Genomic DNA, 20346 nt, shown 5'->3' on the forward strand with positions numbered 1-20346 from the left:
TGTTGAGGCTGACAGGCTTTCCTGGCTCAGGACTGGTATGGAGAAATGGGAGCACCTACCTTCCCCCAGCACCATACAAACGGGAAGACCACCTCTCCAAACATTGACAGACTTTATTATGGGGGGCTCCCACCTGGGAACCCACCCTCTTAAATAAAAAAGTGCATAGAAAAGAAGGGATTTAGAAACCTTTGTACAGTATCTACATCCTGGGCCCCCAGGGCAGGAAGGAGGCGATTGCTGGGTGGGCTGGAGGGGTGGAGGCAGGGCCTTTGCCACCTGCATGCCCACATCCACCCTGAACAGGAGGGTGGGGGTGAGATGCTCTGGGAGGGACTAAGGAGCCCCCAGACTAGGGGCAAGATGGCAGCAGGGGACGTGGTGGGCAGCCACGGCTTCAGTTAAGGAACCGACGGCAGCGCTTGGCGCCACAGTTGCAGGGCAGCTTGTTGCTGGCATCCTCAATGGGGAATTTGTAGTCATAGGTGAGCTCCTCACCACGCAGGATGCGGCGCAGGGCAAAGATGACAATGTGCTTCTGGCCCTCCACGTGGATGACCCGAGAGAAGCAGTTGGGCTCACACGAGTGGTTGATGAAGCGGGCAGCGTTGCCATGCATCGTGGCATCCACCACGTCAAAGTCATCCATACGGAACATGTAGCACCCAATACCCTACGGGGGTGGGGAGGGGCCGTCAGATGCTCTGTTCCCATGCACTAGTGCCGCTTCACCCACCTCATTCCCGTGGCCCCGGGGAGCCCACCTTCCCATCGTAGAACTTCTCCCGCTTGTCAGTCAGCACAGAGCGAATGACAATACCAGAATACTCAATGACCATCTCGCCGGCATCGATGTTTCGCTTACAGAACAGGCCCCGCCCGTGGATGGCAGATCTGCAGGGGAGGATGGGCAACGGGGAGCTCAGCGGGGGCAGGGGGACAGAACCAAGGCAGCCCCGCACCAGGGCACCTGTCCATCCACCCAAGGGGCATCCTCCCCCCAACCCCACTAACCTGTAGACACCCACAGCCTCTTTGGATGTCTTCTTGAGGTGGCGAAAGCGCATGGCCATGGGCAGCTCCAGGCTGGTGGCACGTCTGGTGGGGTCAGCAGTGTCACAGGCTGGTACCCAGGAATGACCTCTCTTGCCCCTGGTCACCCTCTTTAGGACCCTACCAGGACACCCCCAACACTCTGGCCTGCCCTCCATACCTGGTTGACCTGAGCTGCACCTCATCCTCTTCCTCGTCACAGGTGGCTCCCTCAGGGAGCACCCGGTGCTGGGAGGCCAGGAAGTTGAACATGTCGAAGGTGCACTTCCTGCAGCAGGGAGGGAGGGAAGAAGGGAGGATAACAGCCATTCCTTCAAAGAGATGCCACCCACCTATCCTTTGCCTTGGGCCTGCTGTGGGCAAAAAAGAAATCCTGCTGCCACCGGAGACCCAGCAAATGGGGACTGGATGGGGTTCATCTTCTGATGGGACCTCGAGGGGAATTCTTCCCATCTCTGCAGACCTAACTCCCACGCCTGAGAACTCCCGCAGGGCACCCCGGACCTCTCACCGGAGATAGACCTCTGCACGGGCTGCCCCGTGGGGGTTCAGAGGGGGTTCCTCCTGGCCCTCTCCCTGCTGGTGGTAGCGGAACTTATAGTGCTGGCAGCGCTGGGCCCCGGGCAGCTGCTCTGCCAGGAAGATGACGGCGTCGTGGTGGATGCCCAGGAGCCTTGCCCCACTCATTCCTGGGGACAGTCAAAGGTGAGGACACACAAGTCATGTCAGACGCTCAGCTCATCCTTTGGGGCTCATCCCAGCTCTCAGCATCCCTGCAGCCCCTCCACTCACCACTGAAGGAGAGATGCCGGAGCCGGGCATGCCCTCGGGCTTCTTGCACCTTCTCGATCAGAGTTCTCCATGCCCCTGAGGAGAAAGCAGGACCAGCACGGTCAGCATGGGGCTCCACTGGACACCTTCCCTCCGTCACCAGCACTCCCGACTCACCCTCCAAACTCTCTGCCTCCACGCTGAACCCATCCTCACTGCTGATCTCAAAGCGCAGATGCGGGCCAGCCCGTTTCGGGGCCTGGTTCTCTTTGTCCTCTGGGGATGGAGGCTCTTCCTCAGAGCTTGAAGCCTCACCTGGTCCCAAGCAGCAGGTCAGAGTAGGTGAGGTTCACCCCTCCTGGACTCCAAAGTCTCCAGTTCCCCACCACCCTCCCTCTCTCCCTGTACAAGCACAGATACTTGGTCTGAGGGCTCTCCTACTCTAACTGCCCAGTGAGCCCTAAAGGATGGATATTTTTTTCTAAAGAGCCTGCAGTCCCTTTTCCGTAAGAGTCCTTGGAAAGATGAGCGTTTCCACAGAGGCCTGGAGTGCCCTGGCTCTGCAGGACACACTTAGGGCTCACTCCAACCCAGCTTACCAAAAATGCCTACCTACCCTTCATTCTTCTCTCACAGAAAATTAAAAATACCAAAAGTATATTTTGTATGTATATTTTTTTTATATGCAGTACATCTCTGTATATATTACACATTTATTATCACATAAGCCCCTGCCCCCAGAGTCAAGCACATGCGCATCCTGAGCTACTTAAGGGATTTCTCAGGGGCTAAAGATTTTGAAGACAGAGCAGACAGGATCTGCTGCTGGAGATGTAAATGTAAGATCCAGTGGGGGGGGGGGGGCGCAGGGGGCGTCAAGGACAACTCTGAGGTTGGGACTCTGAACAACTGGAAGGATAAAACTGCCAATGACTGAGATGGTGAGGGAGGGGGAAGAAGTAGTTTGGGGTGAAGTCTGGGACATCCTCTCAGAAACCCTGCCCTTGCAACCCGCTGGTGGAGATGGGAGCAGGCAGCAGGACCCAGGAGCCCGGCTACCAGTCCAGCAGCTGTCAGAATTAGAGCTGGGACTTAGAGCCGTGAAACAGAGGACCATACCTGAGAGTAAGTGCAGACAGAAAAGTCAGAGCCAAGGCCCTGGGACACGCCAAAGTGACAGGCTGGGGTAATGACTAGGCATGACCGACCAGAAAGGTGAGGAGAGGGGCGGGGTTTTGGAGACCAGAGAAGGAAGTGCTACAAGGAGGGAGATATTAGCACAGACGCTGCGGCTCCCTCAAGCAGGGTGTGGACCGAGGACTGAGTGTCCTGTCTGGAGGGGACGGTAGGAGGAACCCAAGTTTGAGTGGAGCACGCTTTAGGAGAGAGGCAGGACCCATGTGGCCACACTTGCTCCCCACACCACTCCTCTGGGCCAACCTGATTACATGCGCTCCTGGCCCTAGGCAAGGCTCCAAACCTGATTTTGCTCTGTGACCCACATCCTCTCCAGGCCTCAGTGCCCCTGGGTGCACCTCAGACAACTTCGTCCACCTCGTTTTTGCCCTTAACCCCATCCTCACCTCCATTCTGTTCCCTGAACCCGAAAGGCTGGCTACAGGAGCCTCACCCGGGTGCTCTCATTGCCTTCTTTCTCAGGACGCTCGTTCTCAGCTACAGTACACTTGCTCACGTATGTGTCTGTTTCCTCTACCAAAATGTGGCGTGATCCCTAAGGTGGGGACCTGTCCGTCATGGTCACTGCCATAGCCTCACGCCACCTCGGACCCCCAAACGCAGTCTTTCAGGTGAGTGGTCTCTTGTGTACCTCGCTCCACTTCCACGCTCAGTAGCTCAGTGCTACGTAATGAGACAATCCACACATCCGGACAGGACTGGGGTGAGGAGAAATCCAGAGCCTCAGGCTGCTCATTTACCAGCTTGCACGGCTCTAGCCTACCCACTCTCCCACGGCCCTCTATAACCAACAGAGCACTGCCCTCTCCGCTTCACTGATGCCGTCAGCCCAGTCCACTGTTTGCTCGCATCCCATGTCCTGATGGCTCTGCAAGCGTGCTGGCCTCACCTCTACTGCACGTGCACTCAGTGGTCTCCTACTCAAATCCAACTGCCATGCCTCCTCCCACCGCTGCTTCCATCCACAAGCCCCCTATGATCAGCCTCCTCCGTGGCTCTGCTGTCTCAGCCCTCACACACAAACCCCCCTAGGCTGCTGCCCAGCCTCTCCTCAGACCCTTGGCCAAGCTTGCTGGCAAGATGCCTGGGTCTTGTTTCGGCTTTCTCATCAACCACGGTCTTCAATTCTGGACCCTGACTCAACATCTTTCCCAGCCAAGACACCAATCCTAGATACCACATGCTTGGCATCCTCTGGGGCACCACTCTCCTTTTGTCTCCTTCCTACTGCTCCTGCCCCTCTGGGTCCTACTAGGTGAGCTCCATCCTCACTGGCTGACCCCCAGGTGCTCTTGTCTAGTTGCACAGCTCTAAATCCCTTAATTCTGACAGCTCACACACTGCTTAGCTTTACTAGGGACCTCACCCCCTGATCCTAGCAGACCAGACTCTGAAGCCGATCCCCCAGGGCTCTTGAGCATGCTGCAAAGGTACTTTCAAAGGGCCTCTCCTGGAGAGCAGAAAGGTCATCTCTGTCTCTACCATGGGCCACGAGCTCTGAGGCCCTCTCTCTGATACCGAATACCTAGCCTCAGGCTTATAGCCAGGTGGGTGCACAAAGTCTGTTCTGTGGTGTGGAAGGATTCTGCACCCGTCACCCAGCTGAGGCAAACACAAAAAGGAGGCAGGGAGAGTGAAAGGTCAGTCCCTACCTGAGTAATGGTGCCACTGGGACTCAAGCAGCAGGTCAGAGGGACCATCAGGGGCCCGGGGAGGACCACCTTCTGAGAGTGGCAGCAGAGGAGACCGGTCCTGAAGGGGCCTGTGAGGAGAGACCTGTCAGAAAGCGAAAGGGATGGAGGTCCCAGAGCCTCCAGGGCAAGGGCACTGGCTACTCACCTCGGGCTTTCCTCCCCAGTGGGGTCCCCAGGCTCATCCAAGTCAAGAACTCCACGCACTGTGGGCGTTTTCATCCTCACTCGGCTAAACCTGGGGAAGGAACCCCAAGAAGGCTGAGCTGCCTTCCCCTGCCCACCTCTCTCACCCTCCTCCGCAGACTCGGCACATTCACTCACCCGCTGCCACTAAGCCCTGGACCCTGGGGAGCATCCTCCAAGGACTCTCCATCTTCTTCCAGCCGGGGGGTCTTGTTTGGGGGAGGCGCTGGTGGGGAACGGCCAGAGAAGGTGGACACCCTCTTGACACGGATGGCCTGATGGGGCGGGCTGGGGGGCCCACTGCTCAACACCAGTGTCAGTGGAGGAGGGGGTGGTGGCGGGGTGGGGCGGACCACCCCTACCACTGGCAACACACCCAGCAGCGGTCCCGGGGGCAGAGTCCAGGAAGCAGGGGCTGTGGGGGGGATGGGAGGGGGCAGAGGTGGCTGCTTCACTGGGGGTGAGACGGGTTCACCCTCCCCAGCCATCTTCACAAACACTTGCCCCAGCTTGTTGACAAGGATGATTTTGGATGTGGCGGGTTTGGGGGGCTCGGGGGCAGGGCCCAGGCTCAATACCCGGACCCCTGGGGCCCCAGGGAGCCAGGCAAACGTCCGAGTGGGGTCAGCTGGGCTAGGAGGCAGGCCCTGGGGAGGCTGGCTGCCATTGGCCAGGGGAGGTGCTGGAGGGAGTGGCTCCTCTCTTGGCCCAGCACCTCCCTCCCCCGGCCCTCCTAGGTTCTTCAGCACAAAATCCACAATTTCTGATGGCAAGTCCTCAGGAGGTCGGGTTCTGTCCCCTGCAGCCCCGAGGACCCCAGCCCGGCCCACTCCTGGCCCTGAAGGAGGAGTCCCCTGGCCCCGAGGCTGCTGGACTGCCTCTGCCTCACTGTCTGTGCCATCATCCACTCCATCCAGCTGTTCGATGCGGGGGGCTCCAGGGAGGGCACCAGGGGCCAGAGCTGGGCCTGACACCACCGTCACAGGGAAGTGGACATAGCGAGGGGTCGGACTGGCCTCCTCCTCTGAGCTGTCCCCCGGGCCCCCATGGCTGCTCCCCACTGCCCCTGCAGCCACAATCTCTTCCTGGAAGGGCTCAGTCCCCAGCAGGCTGGCCGCAAAGTCCAGGTCAGCAGCGCTCAGTCCTGACACCACCTCCATGTCCTCAAAGTCTGGGCCCAGGTCTTCAGGGGGTGGTGGGGGAGACGGGGTTGGGCCAGGGGGAGCCGGCTCCCCTGAGGTAGGCGTGAGGGCTCTGACAACTGAGGTAGGAGGGGGCACCCTGAGCTGTGGGGAGCTTCTGAGAGGGGGAGAGGCCCGCCGTGATGCTGGCAGCCTTGGGGCGAGGGGGCTGGGACGACGGGACCGTCTTGGGGGAGCTGGGAAGTCCAGGTCTCCCACTGTGGGGATGTGGTGGGTCAGAGAAGATGGACTTCCTGTGGGGGGAAGGGTCAGCGTCAGCCACAAGCTCCTACCTCACCCACCCACCCCTCTCCCCGACACTCCCAGGTACTCACCAGGGGAGGGCAGGGGTCCAAAGGAGACACCCCCCAAGGGCCTCCGGGATGGTGAGTAGTTGGGCACTTTGATTCGAGCCCCCGAGAAGGAGCGGGGGGCTGGAGGAGGGGCACTGCTTGGATCCGGCCGAAGTGGCGGGTCTGGGTTCTGAACGGGTGAGTGGTGCTCAGGAGCTCCAGGGATGAGGGCATCTGTATCTGGTGGGGGGTCCGCATGATCTGGGGGCTCTAATGAGGCAGGAGGAGGGCATCAGGAATGGCAGGGGCTCTTTGTCAAAGCCTCTCCACACACACCCTTTCTTCTTTTGAGCCAACTGAGCCTTCTCGGCCCCTGCCCAACGATCCGGTCACAATACGCACTGGTTCCCAGTCATCACCCAGGTTCCACACCCCTCTGTGGATTCTTCACGACGTCCATGCATGCCTGGATCAGGGGCCCTTTGTAACCCTTCCTCACCCATCTCTGCTACCTCCCCCGTTCCTGGCTATCTACTGTTCTGACTCAGGCCCCACCTGCCACAAGGGGCACTGCCCTCTCTCCAGTAGGGCCAGTCCTACAACTTTCTCACCTGTGCTGCGCATCCCTGCCACATCAAACACATCTGCCCCAAGCTGGCACTTGGGGCTCCCCATTACCTGGCTCCACCCAATCTGTGAGAACAAATGTCTGCCGCCTCCTCCTAACACTCTCCCACGTCCAGCTGGGATGGCTGCACTCTCCACCCCTCCCCACTGCATGCCATGCTCCAACCTAGCACAAACCCCTTCCCTGAAAACACACTCCGAATCTCTTCCTCCTCCTGTTCAGCCCACAACCTCTCCTTTTACCAGCCTCCAACCCCAATGTTTGCTGTGTGCCATCCAGCTCTCAGCTACACCCCCTAGCACTGGCATGACTCTGAGGGGTCCAATGTGGTTTGAATCCTGATTTCACTACTGTGTCACTGTGGAGAGCAATAGCCCTTTCTGATTTGCAGTACAGCAGAGCTTGTACCTTCCTCAGAGGGCTGCGGGGAGCATTACAGGAGCTCATAGGCCCATGTCAGGTGGCTGTACACACACTGTTGTCTAGAAGCTGCCACCCCCCAACAAACAGGTAGCTCTCCCATCACTTCCTGTGAAATGCTGACGACAGTCCGCGACATGTGATACACAGCTGTTATCAGTTATTGCCATTACGACAAAAAGAAAAAATGGTAAACATCCTGGGGTTTCCTTAGGGAAGAAGGGAACTGGGTTGGTGGGCATCCATATGGGGAGAGCAGCATTCAGGGAAGGAAATAAGGGAGTTCCAAGGCCCTTACCTGAGGAAGGGGCAGGGCTGTGCACAATGGTCTGATTCTCCTCTGCTGCCTCTAGGTGGACTGGCTCTTCCCTCGGACCCCATGGCCGATACTCCAGAATGCGACACCGATACCAGCAGCGCCGCCGAGCATCCACTGTGCTCCAGTACAGACGGGAGCACCTGTCAGGTGGACGTGTGGGTCAAGAGGGTCAGGACAACTTGGGAGATGGGATCCAGTCCTGGAGTCCTTCAACCCCACCCAGGCACCCTGGGCTGCTCACTGGTAGCCAATGGGGAAGAGCCGTCCCTCGCAGTCCGAGAGATCAGACAGGGTACCCAACGAGTCAATTCGGATGGAGCCTATGATGCGGAGAAGAGATCAGGAGGATGGGCCAGGGAGGGTCAGGAAGATCAGGGTAGAGAGCAGAAGGCTTACCAATGAGCACATTGATGGCATCAGGTTCGAGCCCCGTCAAGAACTTTCGCTTAAAGTTGATGCCCTCGAAGTCCACATAGACTCGGCGGAGTACATCAAACCCGTCGGGGGTCACAATCTCCTGGGAGGCGGGTGGCAAAGGGGGTTGCTGGATTGGCGAGGGCAATGTGAGGGGAGGCTCTGAAGTGGGGACCCGACAGCTGGGAGCTTGGCTCAAGGACTCGGAAAAGGAAAGGAGACGCTGAAAGGCAGCTGGGGGTAGGGCTGGGGTCCGCAGTGGGGAGCTGTCCTCCCCGTGGTCCTGGCTCACCTTGCCATCCAGCAGGTCTGTGTGTTTCTGGCAGAAAACTTTCTTGTCATCCTGGAAGATGCAATAGCTGGCCCGGGCACACATGAAGTGGAAGTTGCTGAGGCAGGAGGAAAGGCAGCAGCCCACTGTGGCTCCAGGCTTCAGGCAGAGTTCACAGCGCTGCGGGTGGAAGGGGCTGCTGAGGGGAGAAGCCAGTGACCGAGGCCAGGGTCTGATGCTCAGCATCACTGTCCTTCAGACTCTGCCTGGGCCCGTCTAGCCCAGCGCCCAGCAGAGCAAAGGCGCTCATCAAACACATCCTCTGCCTTGGCTGCGTCCAGGGCCAGGTGCACATCACAAACATTTCAGGTATTCAGAGGCAGAGTGTCTCAACAGGGAGGAAAAACAACAACATCTAACGTTTACTGAGCAGCGCTTACCGTCTTTCTCACAGCCTTTTAAAAAAATATTTACTTATTTAAGTAACCTCTAAGTTCTACGTGTGGGGCTTGAACTCATGACCCCAACATCAGGAGTCACAGGCTCTTTCAAGAGGTGCCCCTCTCACATCACTTTAGTGTAATACCTGTATCATTTCATTCATTTGCAAACCCCCACCTCCCAGTACATTTCATCCCATGTCTCACTTCCTGAGCCTGAGACCCAGGTCCCACACTGGTGAGGAGCGGTTTTAACCCTGGCCATACCTCACTTCACGGGGACACAACAGGGGCTAAGTGTCATACTGTACAGAAAGCACCGGTACAGGTTCAATAAGTACTAACTGTTAATCTCTCGGACTTTAGGCCCAAATATGGGGGTAGCGGGGGGTGAGGGGAGCCACTATCACTGCAGCACCAGAGTCCTTTGACAACCAAAAACAGTACCCAGGACTGGCAGTGAAAGGACATGGTGGGGTAGAAATCGTGAAACAAGAGCAGTTTCCCTTGCAGGGGGGGCCCTACCCGAGACCCTGGGGCTGCCCACCTCTCTAGGCCCGGGCTCTCACCATCTGCCTCCCTCGAGCCACAGCAGCATGCACATTTTTAAGGGAACCATCATTTTCCTCAAATACTTCAGCTGACCAAATGGCACAGTTGACATGTGTCCACTCATTCTGCCCAATGTATAGGAGCCGTCCTGCCTCCTGGGGACAGAGGAGAAATGGTGTGAGGGAAGACCCCAGGGACTAGGACCCACAACCTGGGGCTGCACATGGTAGCCCTCACCTTAGAGTCTGCATCCCCATATTTGAGGCAGAGTGCACACTGACGGGGGTCCTCCAGGTGTGAGAAAGCAGCTGGATCCTTGCCCTGAAAAGCTGGAAGAGATGTGGGAAAGGAAGTCCCAGAATCAGGATCTAGAGCTTACCCCACCAACTCGGGGGCCCTGGCTTCCCATCCCCACTTCCCAGTACCTGCTGAGGGATCTCCTGGAGGCTGCCCTGATTCTGGGGTCTCTGGTTCCTGCTGCCTCCACTGAGCGTAGACATGGTCCAAGGATGGGGGCAAAACGGCATTGGGAAGAACTCCGCTGTGGACAGGCAGGGTCAGCATGTGACACGTTCTAACAAGGGTGGCCACCCACAACCTTAGCCTAAACATGCCATGACACGCTTGGTCCTTTCTCCATGTGGCATTTCTCCCAGTGTCCCAAAAAAGCCAGGACCCCTCATGCCACCTATGACACACGAAACGCTGTTTCACATGCCTGCAATACTCTTTTTTCACATCTCGGCTTGGATGTCATTTCCTCCGAGAAACCTTAGGCCCTAAGCACCTTCTCTGCACTCCCACAGCCCCCTGGACTTTCCCATCACCGCCCTGACAGTCTGGATCATCAGGCACTAATGCGTCTGCTCAACCCCCCAAACGTGGCTTTACTCACTGCTGTTTCCAACGCTACCTTGCACATAGTAGAAACAAAGTGAGCTAACTGCACAATCTGAGTCTTTGCTGGCCTAGAACCACTGAGGACTCTCATCCTGGTCCACCACCCTCCAGACCCTAACTCCATTTCTCGTCTATTCTCAGCCCAGGATCTGGACCCTGGATTCCCAGGTGCCCTTGCTCTTGCCCTCACTCCCTGGTTCCCCTCCTGTTACCCAGCCTTGCTCACTTTGGCAGCCGGGTACTCCGTCGCCAGTACTTGGGGTCGTGGGCGTCGAACCAGCCGAACGCAGACTCTAGCAGCTGGGGAGTGGGTTAACAGGATGAGAAGAACTGGCTTCCCCAGGAAAGTTGGTGGAGGCAGGGTCTGAAGGACCCACATTCCTCCCTACTACCATTCAAGCCACCCTATATGCATCCCCCAAAGTTCTCACCTTCAGTAGGAGCCCCTTCATCTGGCCTCCAGCCCGGCGCTCTGGGGTTTCTCCTTCTTCTGAGTGCCTCATCAAGATACCCACCATGTCCTCCATAAAGCTGTGCTGTAAGGGGGCTTATCAGTATCAGAGCCCCCACCCCACTCACAACCCCTCCTCCTGGCACCCACGTATTCCTCAGTGTCCCACTCACCACAGACTTGTAGTGGCCTTCCTCGAAGCGCCGACTCACGGCTTGCAGATCGCAGGGCCCTGAGTGCAGCTGCTTTCCAGCCTGCCCACACTGTAGAGAGGAAAAGTCAGCCAGGCTGGTGCTGGGCCTGGCCCCACCCCGTCCTGCCTCCTGAGGCCCCCAGACCTGAGTGCACAGCAGCAGTGGGCCCGCCACCTTGGAGCTCAGCAGGCCCTGGAGCACCTGGCGCAGGCCCCCCTGTAGAGCTCCACTCAGGGCCTCTCGCCAGCGGGGGTGCGTGGCCCCTGCACACGGTCCGCAGGTATACAGCACTGAGTCTGGCAGCCCAGAAAGGATCTCATAGTCTTCATCTACAACAGCCAAGGCAGGATGAGAGAAAATCGTTTGGGAGAACGTAAGAACGTAAGGGCTCTCAGCAGCCCCCAGGAGTTGCCAAGGACATTCAGAACAGTTGTCCCGTGAGGGCCTGTGCCGGGGTAGGGCAGGGACACCCCCCCGGGCTGAGGTGGCAGCCCAGGCACTCAGCTTACCTGAAAGCCCCTCGCACTTGGCATGCACCCAGTGGTCACACTGCGCGCACTGCATCATCTTGCTTTCGTAGTCGTTGTCTTCGTAGCAGCGTGTGCAGATTGGGCAGAAGTTTCCTGCAGAAGCAGGAAGAAAAGGGCAAGTCAGAGGAGCTGGGACCACTTCCTGGCCCTTGCAGGTGCCATCAGGAGCCACCACCCCTTGGCTGCTGAGAGGGCTGCCCCTGCTAGGCCCCATCCTGGGTCCCTACCATTCTCAGAACGCTGGCTGAGGATAAGGCCTCTTCTAGCCCTGCAGCCTCAACGCCTCACAAAGAACCTTGTTAACATGCTGCCTGAACAAATGGGGAAAGCCCCCAGGTTTTCAAAGTGATCAGTGGAGACTCGAGGTTCCAGGAGGCATGTCAGGGACCACTACAACGATGGGGTCCAGGCTCTCGATTCCCGCTGTCCCGAGAGGAACTGTGTCCCTCTATGTGAGGTACTGGACAGGCTTCTGTGGAAGACTACCGTGAACGGAAGGAAAGGTTCTGCAGCTACAAGAGGACACAAAGCCACTAGAATACCACATCTGTCCTGCCTGTCTAGGAGCCTGGCCCGCTGCCCCGTGTCCCCCGGGGCCCAGGTCCCCTGACAGGTCCCCACCTTTCTCATAGAGCTGGGTGCACCTGGGGCAGAGGCTGTAATCTCCGGACCACTCGACATCCCAGTTCTTGCCTGGAGTCGCCCCACAGCTCTTACAGCGCACACAGGCTGAGCAGATCTGGGGGGCAAGGTAATGTTAGGGAGAGCAGACTAGTGCAGCGTGGGAGGGTACAGCGGGAGGAGATGGGCAAAAGGAGGGGAGAGCAGGCAAGAGACAGAGGAGGAATGACGGGTAAGAGGAGAAAAGGTGTGCAAGAGAGGCAAGGAGGGATGGGGGGAGGGAGAGGAATGAAGTGGGGGAAACCGGCAGAGGGAGACAGAGAAGAGGGGAGGCCAGGCAGGGGCAGAAGATTCAGAGCCTAGGACCATGGAATGCATGAACCCCCGCAATCGTTCCATACAACTTCTGTACCCGTCTTGTCCGTGTGAAATTTTGGAAGAGAAGATGCTATTTATCATGATAGACTCCCACAGGGGCCTCCAACCTTCCCCTCTGCATGGAAACCCTGGCCTAGACCAGGCCTGGGGAGGTAGCGGCCTTAACGAGAAGCCCAAAGTAAGGGGTGTGGGCCTCAACCCTCACCCAGTGACGGCGCTTGCGTGTGGCCCGGGTCGGGTAGCTGGGCCCGAGGCAGGCTGGGTGATACGCATGGCGGCAGCGCTCACACTCCAGGAGGTGCTGTCGGAAGTCGGAAGGGAGACCTCAGCGGTGGAGCCTGCTGGCACAGGGGTGCCCCCTGCTCTAGGCCTCCGCCCACCTTCACAACACCCGTGCCCAAACCTTGGATCCCCGGCCTTTGCGCCCACACACGTGGCAGAACTTGCAGCGACGGCAGCACCAGGTGTCATGATGTTGGGGCAGGGGCCGCTCGGCCTCCTCCAGGCAGAACGGGTGGAAAGGGTCGCAGCACACTTGGCAGAACACGAGCTGGTGGGGGTGGGGTGGGGACAATGGGCTCAACGTGAGGCCGAGAGGCCCAGGGACGAGACCCCACCCCGGGGAGGCCCAGGCCGCCAGGGCCACCAGAGCGCGGGGGGCTGCGGACAGAGCCGGGGATCCCACCTCATGCAGGCCTTTGCTGGCACACAGCAAGCACACCATCGGTGGCCCTCCCGGCACGGACGTGAGCACGCTGAGGCCGCCCATCAACCACACGTTCTCCAGGTCACAATCCTCCTGAGGAACAAGGACATGGAATCAGAGAGCAGCCAGGAACACAAGCCAAAGGCTTCTCAGACAAAAATTTCTTTTAAACACGGTCCTCGAGACCCTCTCCCTCAAAGCCATACCTTAAAATCCACACGGACCCGGTGCACCCCATCAGGGGACTTCTGTTTTCCAGTCCAGCCGTTGGGAAAAGAAGCAAAGGGGCCAGGAGCCAGAGCATCCTAGGAGGAATGTGGTGGTCAGAAGGCCGCCAGCCTCACCCTCTGCAGACTTCTCTCCACACTGTCCTCTCCCCCAGCCAACTCTGTCTTTCGCCTAGATCCTACTTTGCTTTCCAGAACGACAGGCCTGCCTTACCCCTCAGGGCCTGTCCTCTGGTGTGGACACAACACAGCACTCAGGTGAGCCCGTTACCCTGACTTGCTAGGAAGCTCCTGAAGGGCGGGAGCCATGCCTTCCACAGGGCTCAGGGTTCTTGATGTGGGGCCGTGCTGACCTTGTCCAGGCGCCTTCGGGCCTTGAGCTGCAATACAGGCTGCAGGGTGGGTTTGCGGGGCCGGCTCTGCTCCTCAGGTTCTGGCAATGGCAGCTCTAGGCAGCACACATAGGTGGTGAGGGTCTCCCTCTTCCCTGCCCCATTCCCTTTCCTCCGCCACCCCCTAACGTTACCTGGATCCCCACAGCCTTCTTTAACCCAAAGGATGACTCTCAGACATGGCTCAAACAGCTACTGAAAACCTTACACATCAGTTTTCCCCCTCTACCCCAAACTACCTGCTTCCCTGCACTCAGCTACTTTCCCTATCACACAGATGCCGCCCTCGGCCTGGAAACCCCCCAAACCCCCCCACCCCCGACACAGGGTGGACTGAAAGGGGAAACAACAAGCAATTCGCACCATTCTCTCGGGGGGTCCGACGCCGGGGAGCAGGGGGACCCCCAGGCTCTGAATCATCCGAGTCCTCGAAGATATCATAGGAGGGTCGCTGTTTGACGCAGCGCCGGGCTGACTTGCGCTGCAGTAGGAGGGAGTCCTGCTCCTCGGGCCCTGGGGGGGCCACCACCTCCTCCCGGGGCCCCCCAGCTCCCGCCCCCCGGCGTGGGCCTGGAGGACCAGGGGAGGCCTCAGGAGATTCATCGGAATCCCAGGGCAACAGCGTCTTCACTATCGTCCGGCCTGTGGGAACAGGGGACTTAGTAGAATCTGAGCTCAGCCAGGGACATGGGACATTGGGATGGAGAAAAGCCAAAAAGCAGTGGGGCAGAAGAGAACGAGTATAGGAAAGATGCGAACACACATAATGGCAAGATGACAAAGGGAATAGACTGCAGAGATAAGGGGAGGACAGCAAAGAAAATGTGGTTTCTTCCACAACACAGATCTAAAGAAGCTGGTGTAAAGAAATACTCCTCAAACCTCGTTACCTTTTTTAGCCAGCCGTTCCATCTTCCGAGCCTCTATCTTGTCGCACTTCCGGTATCTGGGGAGGGGAGCAGCACGTCACCAGGGTAGGGGACTGGTGGTCTGGGGGAAGAGAGGAAGCTCTCCACAAGGATGCCAATCCCACTGCTCTGGCGGGGCAGGAGGCCTGGGTGACTGACAACCACAGGTAGGAACAGAGGCTGTGCCCTGGCTACTCACACACAGCACTGCTTCTTGGTGTTGGGGCCCCCAAACTTGGGCTTGTCCAGGCAGTTGACACAGGACCCACAGTCCTGCACACGCAGGCAGCCCCGACAGTGTCCACACCGTGCCATCCGCATCTTCTTGCCATGATGGGAGGGCAGCGAGCGCCGGGGTGTATGGGCAAGGGTCCCTCCAGACCCTGCAGGCTCTGAGTCTCCCCCAGGCCCTGCTGACTCCACCTTTCCCCGCCGAGACCGTGATGGGACACTCTCAGTCTCAGACGCTGATGACGTATCTAGTACAACAGAGAGGAAGGGATGGAGCCACAAGGCCAGTAGGCCTTTTACCTCAGGTCCCTCCCTGCTCTCCCCTATGTCTCATTCAACTGGCCCTCTGGTCCCCTTTCCCACAGTGCTCAGGTTCCAGGTGCCCCCAGATCTGCTCTAAGACCTAGCACTCCAGCCCACCTGCCACCTGCCCCAAGCACCCAACTCAGCTCCCACTCTCCTAGGCTCTTGGTGCATCCGCTCGCCCTCAAACTTGACACAGCTGTCAAATCTTCCCACAACACACCCGCCCCTACCCTCCGTGGCGAGGTCCTGCCGATCCCGTAGAGGGAGAGCACTGAGGCGGGGGACGTCTTCAGGCACCATGGCCCGGGCCTGACCTAGGGCCACAGCAGCATGACGACAGACGTGTTTGATACGGGGGCCTTGCACAGGGGACTCGGGGCCCTAGCGGAGGAGAAACCAGGAATACATGTGGGAAGCTGCCCCCTGTGCTCCCGAAACCAGACTTCAGAGGGTCCTCCTCCCACTCCATACCGACGGTCTCTCTCTCTTAGTTTCCATCGATTCATCTTCAGACCTCACAGAACCTCTATCTGAGATCTGCTTGACAGTCCCCACGACTTCCTCCATCTGCCCTCCAGGGCTCGGCTGGTGGAGGAATAAACAGGGTCAGAAGTTGGAAAGTGAGGAAAGAGAGCGCCGGGGGGACTAGCACGGGGGAGGCCCACAGCCAGGGCCGGAGCACAGGAAGCTGAGAAACAGAGAAGGGCTGGCTCTGGGGTTCCCTGAGACACCAGAGAGTGCCTGAGGAGGCAGGAGGTTAACAAAAATGGAGAGAATTGCGAGAATTGAAGCCGGATGACCGGGTGCGGGAACCTGGATAAAGCATCATGCTCACCGGCATCAAAGACGCCACCTTCTGCTGCTGCTGCTGCTGATCGATCTTGAACAGCTGCACCTTGGCTCTCTTGAGGAGGCTAAACATTTTCTCCTCCACGCCGGACAGTGGTAAGGAACCCAAGGCTGCGATACGGGCCTTTTCCAGTGGTGTCGGCTGCTGTGGTAGTGGCTGCGGCTGCAGTTGTAAGTGTGGCTGTAACTGTGGCTGCTGCGGTGGTAATGCCTGAGGCGGCAGTTGGGTTGGCAAGGCCTGCAGGGGCTGCTGTAGCTGAGCCTGAGACTGCTGCCCATTGCTCAGAGCTGGAGCCCCAGGAAGGGGCACCTCGGCCTTAACGGGAGTGGCGACCACAGGGGCAAATCGAGGCAGGCTGAGGTGGTTGGTGCGACCCACTGCCCGTGGCTCAGGCTCAGCTGGAGAGTCATCGGCGGGAGGAGGCTCTGGCTCAGGGGCTTCAGGGGCCCCAAGAGGAGTAGTAAGCACCGATTCATAGATCTTCAGGTGGGCTTCGCTTGGGGTAAACTGAGGTGCCCGAAGGAGCAGGGGCCTCCGGGATGGAGGGACAGGGACAGGAAGTGGGGGTGGGGCCGGCGGGGGGGCAGGAGGAGGAGGGGGCAGTTCCCGGGTCAGCGAGGTCCAGCGAAACGTGGGTTCCCTTAGAATGGACCGTCTTTTCTCAGGGAGTGGGACTGGGGTAGATGGAGGAGTTGGGGCACGTGGTGGCGAGGGAGCTGGTGCTGGTTCAGGGGGGACGAGTGGGGAGGTGGCAACAGGAGGCCGCAGAGTAGGTGAGACTTCTACCTTTAGGGGTTTGGGGGGGTCTTCATCCATAAACCTCCGGGGTGTCTTGATGACTCGGGAGGAGCGGGCACTCACCACAGGCATAATAAACTGCCGGATATTCTTCAGGAAGGTGGTACTTTTGGGGGCCACAGTGGGGCTGTCTTCCAGAGGGCCTCCCGTGGTGGTGCTAGGGGCTGGAGTGGGAGGAGAGGTACCCTCTGGCACGGCCCGAGCAGCTTCTCGCTCTGCCCGCTGGCTGGGTGTCAAGGGAGGCCGACCCCTCTTCCTGGAGCACACGGCTGGGACCACCGGAGGAGGGGACTCTTCCTGCTGCTCCTCTGGGGCAGGAGGTGGTTGGGGCGATGGCGGGGGCAGAGGGGACACTGGGGGCGGTGGAGGACAAAGTGGGGATGAAGGAGAAGTTGAGGGGGGTGGGAGGGGTGGAGGGGGTGGAGGGGGTGGAGGGGGTGGAGACGGGGGAGGGGGAGGAGGAGCTGGAGGAGTCGAGGGTGGGTTTGGCGGCTTTGCCTCTTCCTTTTCCTCTGCGAGCACCATATCTTCTTCAGGTCCAGCCGTCTCTACCTTCTCCTCTCTCTCTTCCTTGTCTTTTTCTTTTGTCTCTTTCTCTGCCTCCTCCTCCAGCTTTTGCTCCTTCCTCCAGCAGGGGCCCTCTCCCTGTCCAGATCCAACTCTTCCTTGGGGGGCATCCTGCCAGCTTTCCTCATGTTGATCTTGACCCTGACCTGATTCAAGTCCCAAGGACAACTGTCCCATCTTCATTTTTTTGGCCTTTGAAACAAACTTAATCACGAGAGGGAGCCCACCTCGGCCTCGGCCTCTACTTCCACGGCCTCCTCGCCCAGACTGTCCTCCACGCTTGGGGGTCCCAGGTCCTGGGCCAGGCCCCTCTTTGCACTTCCAGCTGCCAGTTCGGTGTCTTACGGGAACCACAGGAGATGGGGGCTCAGGTTTAGGGATTGTCACAGCTGCTTCTGCCACCACTACTGCTTGTTGCTTCTTCCTGCAGGGGCCTGCTGGCCGTCCTGGGGGCCGTCCCCGAGACCGACGTGGAGTGGAGGGCTCACATGCCCGGCTCCGAGGGGCTGGGGGTGCCTGGGCCCGCCGGAGAAGTTCAGTCAGTGCCTGCACCATCCGTTCTGTGCCCTCCTCACCCCGTTTCCGGGCAGGAGTCTTTGGGGGGGTAGGAGCGACATCTGCTAGGCGAGGAGGCGGAATGGGGGTCGTCTTATGCTTGCGGCCCCGACCTCGGGGGGCTCGACCTAAAAGGAGAATAGGTGTGGGGAGATGGGTCAAGCTAGCCCTGCAGACTGAAGGAGGCACTCCAGGAGAGCAAGGACTAAGTCTTACTTGTCTGTTTCCCCCACAGCCCAGCCTAGCTTGGGCTTTGAACACAGAACACACTATGTAACTGATGGAGACTCTAGTTAAACAGGGAAAAGCTGACGTTAAGAGCAAGAATAACATTCCTGTAAAGCTATAGAGGTAGAGTTTCCCCATCACTCACCTCGCTGGGATCGGAGCGCAGAGCGCAGGGAACTGGGGGCCACATCTTCATCTGAATGAAAACCCTGAAACTCCTGATTTAGGGGACCAGGGGTGGAGGGGAGAAACAGCAGTCAGTGCCAAAGCCCTCATTCCACCTGAGACTCAGGTATGGAGATATATCCCCAGTTTCCCCCTTAACATACTCCTACCTATTTAGAAAAAAACTTAACACTGCAAGATAAAATGAGTAGAAAAGAGTCTCTTCCTATGGGTGGAGGCACGGGTATTTTGAACCCTTGTCCCCTGTACCGGGCTACACCAGCACAGCCATCAAGGGTTCGCTGGGTCAGAAGGGAACAGAATTGGGTCTTCCCAGGCCAGGCAGTAGAAACTACCCTCAGACTCTCTCATCCTCCAACTCAAAAAAGGTGGGACTAGTGTTTACACACTCTCAGGATGTAGTTTCCTCCTGAATGAAAATGGGAATAGGGGCACTCAAGTCGGGTGTGTGCATGTTTTCAAACGATTTACTATAACAAGCTCCACTCTTGAGCCCTCGAGGGACTACAAACTGTCCTAAGTAATACAACCCACACCTTCCTTCTGAGAGGCTGGGGATAAGTGCTGAGCTCAACCCAGACCTGCTAGAGTTCCCGGTCGCAGCCTTTATTCCATTTTCTCTTCAACCTGTGCCTCCAAGAGGAAGCCCTCCATTATGCTACCATCTCTCCCCTTGAAGAAGAAAAATTGGGGTACCGGTGAAACCAGTGATGTGTCAGAGATTATGAGGCCAGGGGGAGCAGCCTGCAGGTAAGAGCTCAGAGAGCCCCAGTCCGGTCCGCTAAAGCCATGCTGCTGCTGCTGCTGTCAACCACCATGGTTGGGCATGCAGTACCCACAGCCTTCTCGCTCGGCCCGGCTGCCGCGGCTTTGCCAACTACCAAGATCACCAGCCCAGGACACTTCTGCAGGACGAGCCTCGGGCCCAAGTACCAGCTGCAGCCCGGGCTTCTCTACTTTCAGAGGCCTTTTTCACCGGCAGTTCCGTGCAGCCTACCTGCCCCCAGGCCTACTCCCAGGGCCCCCTTCCCTCCGCAGGGGCCCCGAGAGCCTCGCTTCCCCACGCCACCCCTCGGGGCCACCCAGACCCTCGGAAGCCCCCGGCCTCCGCCCCGCCCGGCGTCGGGGACGCCGCCGACCGCCTCACCTCATCGTCGGATTCCTCGTCACTGCTCTCTTCCTCGGGCACGCAGCCCCGGCTCGGGCCCCAGCCCCGGCCCCGGCCCCGGCCCCGGCCCCGCTGAATGCGCGGGCCGGCCCACAGGCGGCGGAGCCGGCGCAGGCCCCGGCGGAGCCCCAGCAAACGGAGCAGGGCCGTGTCCTCCCCGGGCTCGGCTCCGCCCGGCCCCGCCGCGCCGCCGCCGCGCCGCAGAGCTACCCGCACTCTCTCGGCCCCGCTGCCCCGTCCGCCGCGGCCCCCGCCCCCGCCGGAGCCCCGCGGCCGGCCCGGGAAGCGGCCCCGCGCGGAGCCAGGCCCGGGGCAACTGCCGCCGCCCGCCGCCGCCGCCATCTTGGCACCGTGAGAGGGGCCGGGGAGGCGGGGGGAGGGGCGGCCCGTGCGCAGGGCCGGGGGGAGGGGAGGGAGAGGTGGGGCGGGGCGGCTGCGGCTCACGACAGCAACCAGCGCCGCCGCGGGGCCAGCGGGAGCCGGGGGCTGGGCCGGTCACGCGCGGGGCACCACGGGAGCGGGAGTCCGAGGCCAGTCGGCCGTCACCCTTAGACCGCGCCTGAAGAGCATAGACCCCGTGTTGCGGCCCGAGAGGGGTGAGGCGCAGAGACCTCCGGGTAATGTAGTCCAGGCGCCTCGCTCCTTCCGCCGAGAGCTAGGGCCGCGCGAGAGCTGGGACTATAGGGTCCTAACCGAACCCAGAAAACCATCTCCAGGGCTGCCGGGAGGTGTGG

General features: G+C 59.3%; 1 protein-coding gene across 1 annotated transcript; it reads right to left on the reverse strand.

Annotated features, from left to right (window-relative positions):
- Positions 1–95: 95 nt before the first annotated feature.
- On the reverse strand, positions 96–19954 carry KMT2B (lysine methyltransferase 2B). The gene is made up of 37 exons (XM_055309907.1): positions 19592–19954; positions 18404–18476; positions 16096–18158; positions 15732–15845; positions 15491–15641; positions 14923–15202; positions 14706–14761; positions 14179–14457; positions 13777–13871; positions 13403–13501; positions 13176–13289; positions 12894–13040; positions 12696–12791; positions 12113–12230; positions 11471–11584; positions 11106–11290; positions 10941–11030; positions 10748–10852; positions 10543–10616; positions 9842–9957; positions 9654–9745; positions 9434–9571; positions 8446–8604; positions 8136–8256; positions 7981–8059; positions 7719–7879; positions 6415–6642; positions 5037–6333; positions 4861–4950; positions 4674–4783; positions 2002–2139; positions 1846–1920; positions 1565–1742; positions 1214–1321; positions 1015–1098; positions 765–894; positions 96–673 (listed from the first exon to the last, which is right to left on the reverse strand). Exons 1-37 carry the CDS (start codon positions 19952–19954, stop codon positions 398–400), a joined length of 8196 nt encoding a protein of 2731 aa, XP_055165882.1. The 3' UTR covers positions 96–397.
- Between the last annotated feature and the right edge of the window lie 392 nt (positions 19955–20346).

This window comes from Nyctereutes procyonoides, unplaced genomic scaffold (genome assembly GCF_905146905.1).
Source record: "Nyctereutes procyonoides isolate TBG_1078 unplaced genomic scaffold, NYPRO_anot_genome, whole genome shotgun sequence".
Lineage (NCBI taxonomy): Eukaryota > Metazoa > Chordata > Mammalia > Carnivora > Canidae > Nyctereutes > Nyctereutes procyonoides.

What these genes read in the sequence shown, in the direction of transcription:
- KMT2B (XM_055309907.1), bottom strand. Translation starts at nt 19,954, where the DNA reads ATGGCGGCGGCGGCGGGCGGCGGCAGTTGCCCCGGGCCTGGCTCCGCG. An exon ending in GGAACGGCTGGCTAAAAAAG is followed by an intron (nt 14,458 to 14,705) that starts GTAACGAGGTTT and finishes CTGTTCCCACAG; the next exon opens with GCCGGACGATAGTGAAGACG. An exon ending in CAAGTGCGAGGGGCTTTCAG is followed by an intron (nt 11,291 to 11,470) that starts GTAAGCTGAGTG and finishes TGGCTGTTGTAG; the next exon opens with ATGAAGACTATGAGATCCTT.